This window comes from Coregonus lavaretus, assembly GCF_964263955.1.
Source record: "Coregonus lavaretus genome assembly, contig: HAP1_SCAFFOLD_600, whole genome shotgun sequence".
Taxonomy (NCBI): domain Eukaryota; kingdom Metazoa; phylum Chordata; class Actinopteri; order Salmoniformes; family Salmonidae; genus Coregonus; species Coregonus lavaretus.
In genome coordinates, this window is record NW_028159712.1 from 64,287 (window position 1) to 68,754 (window position 4,468).

At 44.3% G+C, this 4,468-nt stretch overlaps 1 protein-coding gene across 1 annotated transcript; it reads left to right on the top strand.

The window, feature by feature from the left end:
• Positions 1–623: 623 nt before the first annotated feature.
• Positions 624–3,414, top strand: phox2a (paired like homeobox 2A; the record flags this gene model as incomplete). Its single annotated transcript, XM_084196878.1, has 3 exons — positions 624–846; positions 2,444–2,631; positions 2,929–3,414. The coding sequence occupies 3 exons, from the start codon at positions 624–626 to the stop codon at positions 3,412–3,414; spliced, it is 897 nt and encodes a 298-aa protein (XP_084053004.1).
• Positions 3,415–4,468: the final 1,054 nt, after the last annotated feature.

Below are 4,468 nucleotides of genomic sequence, written 5' to 3' on the forward strand. Positions count from 1 at the left end.
GAACAACATCAAATAAAATATTTAATTCCAGAAATCAGAATCATATCAGGAGTTTCTCTTGCATAAAGACGTCTGGCTGAGGGGGTTAACTTCGTGTGCATTAGTAATGCATGAGTAGTGGGAGGGGGCTGGCCGCGCACGATGCCCCCCAATAGACTCTCGAGACATTGTCATGGAAAGAGACCACCGCCTCGCTATTGTCTCGCGGACTGCCAAGTTTATTATAAACACTGCGCGAGCTGGCGGGTGCGCTGTCATACGGAGCGCAAAGCGAGGTGGTCAGGCAGGGAGCGAGAGAGAGAGAGAAACTGAGGTGGATGGAAGAGGAAGATACTGATACTGAGAGAGAAAGAAAGAGATTTCTGGAATATTGCTGTCAAGGAAGAGAGAAAGACGTGAAGAAATAAATATATGGTCAAATCACCCTGCTTTGACTGAAAACAAGAAAACCAAATTGAAGAGAGGGACTGCTAACTCGGGGACCTAAAGCTGGTCCTTGGAGAAATTTGAAAACTGAACTCATTCTGTGGTGTTTTTCCAGCTTCAACGTTTTAATTCCTCTCGAATCCTGAGAAGTACATTTCATCAAGCGCTCGCCCCAGAGTTGTCGTTCTCGCGCCTCCATGTATAAAATGGATTACTCCTACCTGAACTCATATGACTCGTGCATGGCGGCCATGGAGGCATCGGCCTACGCGGACTTCAGCTCCTGCAGCCAGGCCAGCTCGTTCCAGTACAACCCGATCCGGACCGGGTTCGGTGCCAACCCGGGCTGCCCGCCCCTCAGCACCGCGAACTGCACGCTGGGGTCCCTGCGCGAGCACCAGCCCACACCCTATTCCACAGGTAAGAGCGCGCAGAGGGCATGGGGAGCGGGTATAGTGGGGCATGAGCGGAAAATCAGGCATGCAGGAGTTTCATCTCCAGCTGCAAATGTCTGGGGATATTGGCTATAGTAAAGCGTGCGTAAAATGTCATTTTTGTTATTTGGTTATACCAACTAGGCTAATCGAAGAAGGTAAGCCATTTGATTTGATTAATGAAAACCCAATCAATCGAAATTAAACATATTCTGTTTTATATTCTCATACCTCTTAATTTTGAGGGTCGCTCAAATCTAACCTCTCGTTTTATGTTCGTTGGCATGGGGATAATTCAATCAGTGTAAAATTCGTTAGAGTGCAAATATATCTGTATTATCAACTAATCAAATTTGAAATCGATTTAGTCAATTTAAAACAAATTAGGCCTATCCTAAAATGTACCTTATTTTATCCATAATTTTCTATTTAATTCGTTATGTGGTCATGATTCGACTGTGCAATTCAAATGTTTGCTACATTGCCATACATTTCCATTTTTATGATTTATGTCATTATGGTTGAACATGCAAATGTGTTTATTTATTTAAAATGTTGCAGGATGAAATCTCTTGAGATGCACCAGCTCGTTTTCAAGTGAACCCCCCACCCACCCCCCCTAAAAAAATGAAACAAACAAACAATAGCCTACTTAGTAACAACGATAATATGTCAACTACTGTCTTATAATGATAACAATGAAATAATAATAATAAACCAAAACTTACATTAACAGAACTACTGATAGGCCTACAACTAATAACAACTTCTTTTTTTTAAACAAATGGTTGAATAGCGCAGGCTATGCCACCTTATTCGAAAAGCGTACACCTGCCGCTGCGTCGAAAACGTGATTATTGCACTGCTTAAATCCAGATCAAGCGAATTACCACAATCTTTTTAGATAAGATAATGTTTAAAAAAAAATATGCTTTTATTACAGCTCCAATGAAGGCAAACCAATGATTTATTCGAGAATATCTGTCTCTAATGATAAGTATGACACTTTTAATTTGAACACTTTAAAAATAAATTTGAATGAAACTGGCAGGTGGTCTATCACAACATTTAATTCAATGCCCTCGTTGATAGCCTATCAAATTCTGTTATTCCATGTTTAGCTTAGGCAAATTTGATCAAATTACACATTATTTAGGTTAGTTCATGGTATAATTACAACTAGGTCATTGCATAAATATAGTCATATATTTTGTACGATTATGGACTATTTACCTATCATTGCCATAGACTAAAGCAAAAGAGAAACATCAATAAAACTAACTCAGAATAATAAATGAAATCATTATGGGAACCACGATATTCACCTAGCCTACTGGTAGGCTATATACCGTTAGTTGGATTGATCAAGTCAATTATAAACGTGTTTTCTCCAGGAAAAAAACATTCAGCGTCAAGCTATAGCCTACCAGGTCAGACAAAATCAACTCCATAACATAGCCTATCGAAAAACGCCTACAATAAAACAGAGTTTATGATTTACAACACATCCATTTTGTTCTGATACCATACTTAATTAAAATCATTTATTTTTTTATTTTTTTTGTGATTGGTTGACTCCGCAGTTCCATATAAGTTCTTCTCGGACCCTTCCGGTTTGAACGAGAAGCGGAAACAGCGGCGCATAAGGACCACCTTCACGAGCTCACAGCTGAAGGAGCTGGAGCGCGTGTTCGCAGAGACCCACTACCCCGACATCTACACGCGCGAGGAGCTTGCGCTCAAGATCGACCTTACTGAGGCACGGGTGCAGGTGAGTCCAGTGTTCTGATGAAAAACACGAATTGACAATAGAATGAAGTCACAATAGATGTAAAAAATATCATACATGTATGGGCCTACACCATCATGTATATATATTTTTTTAGAATGCAACCAATTATTGTCCAAATTATTGCAATCTACCAAATTGTAATCTATACATCCTTCATATGAGTTTTATTTTAGCAATAGTATCTATTTCTTTGTGTATTTATTTTGTTGCCGTTTTCCTCTGGTTGTATGTTTAGACTTTTCAATGAGACTAAACTATATCGTCTGTCTGTGTCAGGTATGGTTCCAGAACCGGCGGGCTAAGTTCCGTAAGGTGGAGCGTGCGGCCAACTCTAAATCCGGTAACGGGACCGGGGGCTCAGGAGGGAATAATGGCTGTACTGGGGGTAAAAAGGGCGAACCCAGATCTTCCTCGGATGAGGACGAATCAAAAGAGTCCATCTGCAGTCCCACCCCTGACAGCACCGCATCGCTGCCCGGCTCAGCCAATGGGAACATGGGTAGCCCGGCCAGCCTCAGCCCCAGCCCCGCCCCTGCTAACGGTGGCTATGCTAACACCTCCAGCTCCCCCGTTCTGCAGGGGCTCAAACCCCCTGGCTGGCCCAGCCTAGGCCCTGCTAACCCAGGAATGGCCCAACCCGTGGCCCATGCTCCAGAGCTGCTGAAGGCGTGGCAGCCGGCAGACAGTATGACAGGGCCTTTCGCTGGCGTTCTCTCCTCCTTCCACCGGAAACCCAATGCGCTCAAGACTAACCTGTACTAGAGACACAGAGCAGAGATCTCTAGTACCGGTATAACTACTGTATATCTATACTCTCCTTCCCCCTCTATCTACTGCCCCCCGGGACTACCCCCTTTAATTTATTACCACCAAGACACTCTACGTGGCAATTGTAGTTTGTGAGTGTGTGAGTGTTTGTGTTGAAGTGTGTGTAACATGCATCTCGTACGGGGAGTGTGTGTGTGTGTGTGTGTATGTGTGTCAGTTGTTCTGTATGTTCTCACTCCAACAAAGCTACACCCCCCCCCCCCCCCCAACACACACACTATACACAGTACGAAAGGCCTTAGCAGACATTGTGGTGCACTTAGTAACACTAGCTCCTAGCCCCTGTACCTCCTGATTAGTATGTGAACATGGCAGGGTGAAGGTAAACAGTCTCCCATGGGAGAATCAGGGGGACAAAACACAAACTGTTACCAGCAAGCACAACTTCCTTTATATCCCTGGCAGAGAGATGGGACCCCCAAATCCCTCTGTACTGGAGAGGGGACCCCCAAATCCAATTATCCCCCTGAAGACCAGACCCCCGCTCACATCCTCACTACACCCCACGCCAGTGAACCCGACACAACTCCTACTGTCAGACCCCCCCCCCATCCCCATTCCCACTGGACTACCAGCTCAAACCTCTCACGTATATGTATTCCTTTACCGTTCACATAGCGACGTACCCTGACTGGCTGACTGGCTGACTGACTGGCTGACTGGCTGACTGACTGACTGGCTGGCTGGGGGAAGGTGGGGGTAGAGGTTTAAGAGTTCTGTTTTGGGATTCAGGTCAGCATTGTTGGACTTTCTCTGACCGCAGCTTGAACACTAGTGGACCAGTGGTCGACCGTTATTATTGCATAGAACAGGTCACTCTAATGGTCTGTGACACTACTCCCCCTGTGTTCCCCTGTCTACCTCTCTCCCTGTGTTACTATAGAGACGGCACTCAAGACAACTATACTGGCGCTCAGTTATTTATTGATGAGAACATAATGGAATAACAATAAACACGATTTTGTGACCAAAAGTCTTTTTAAATGGA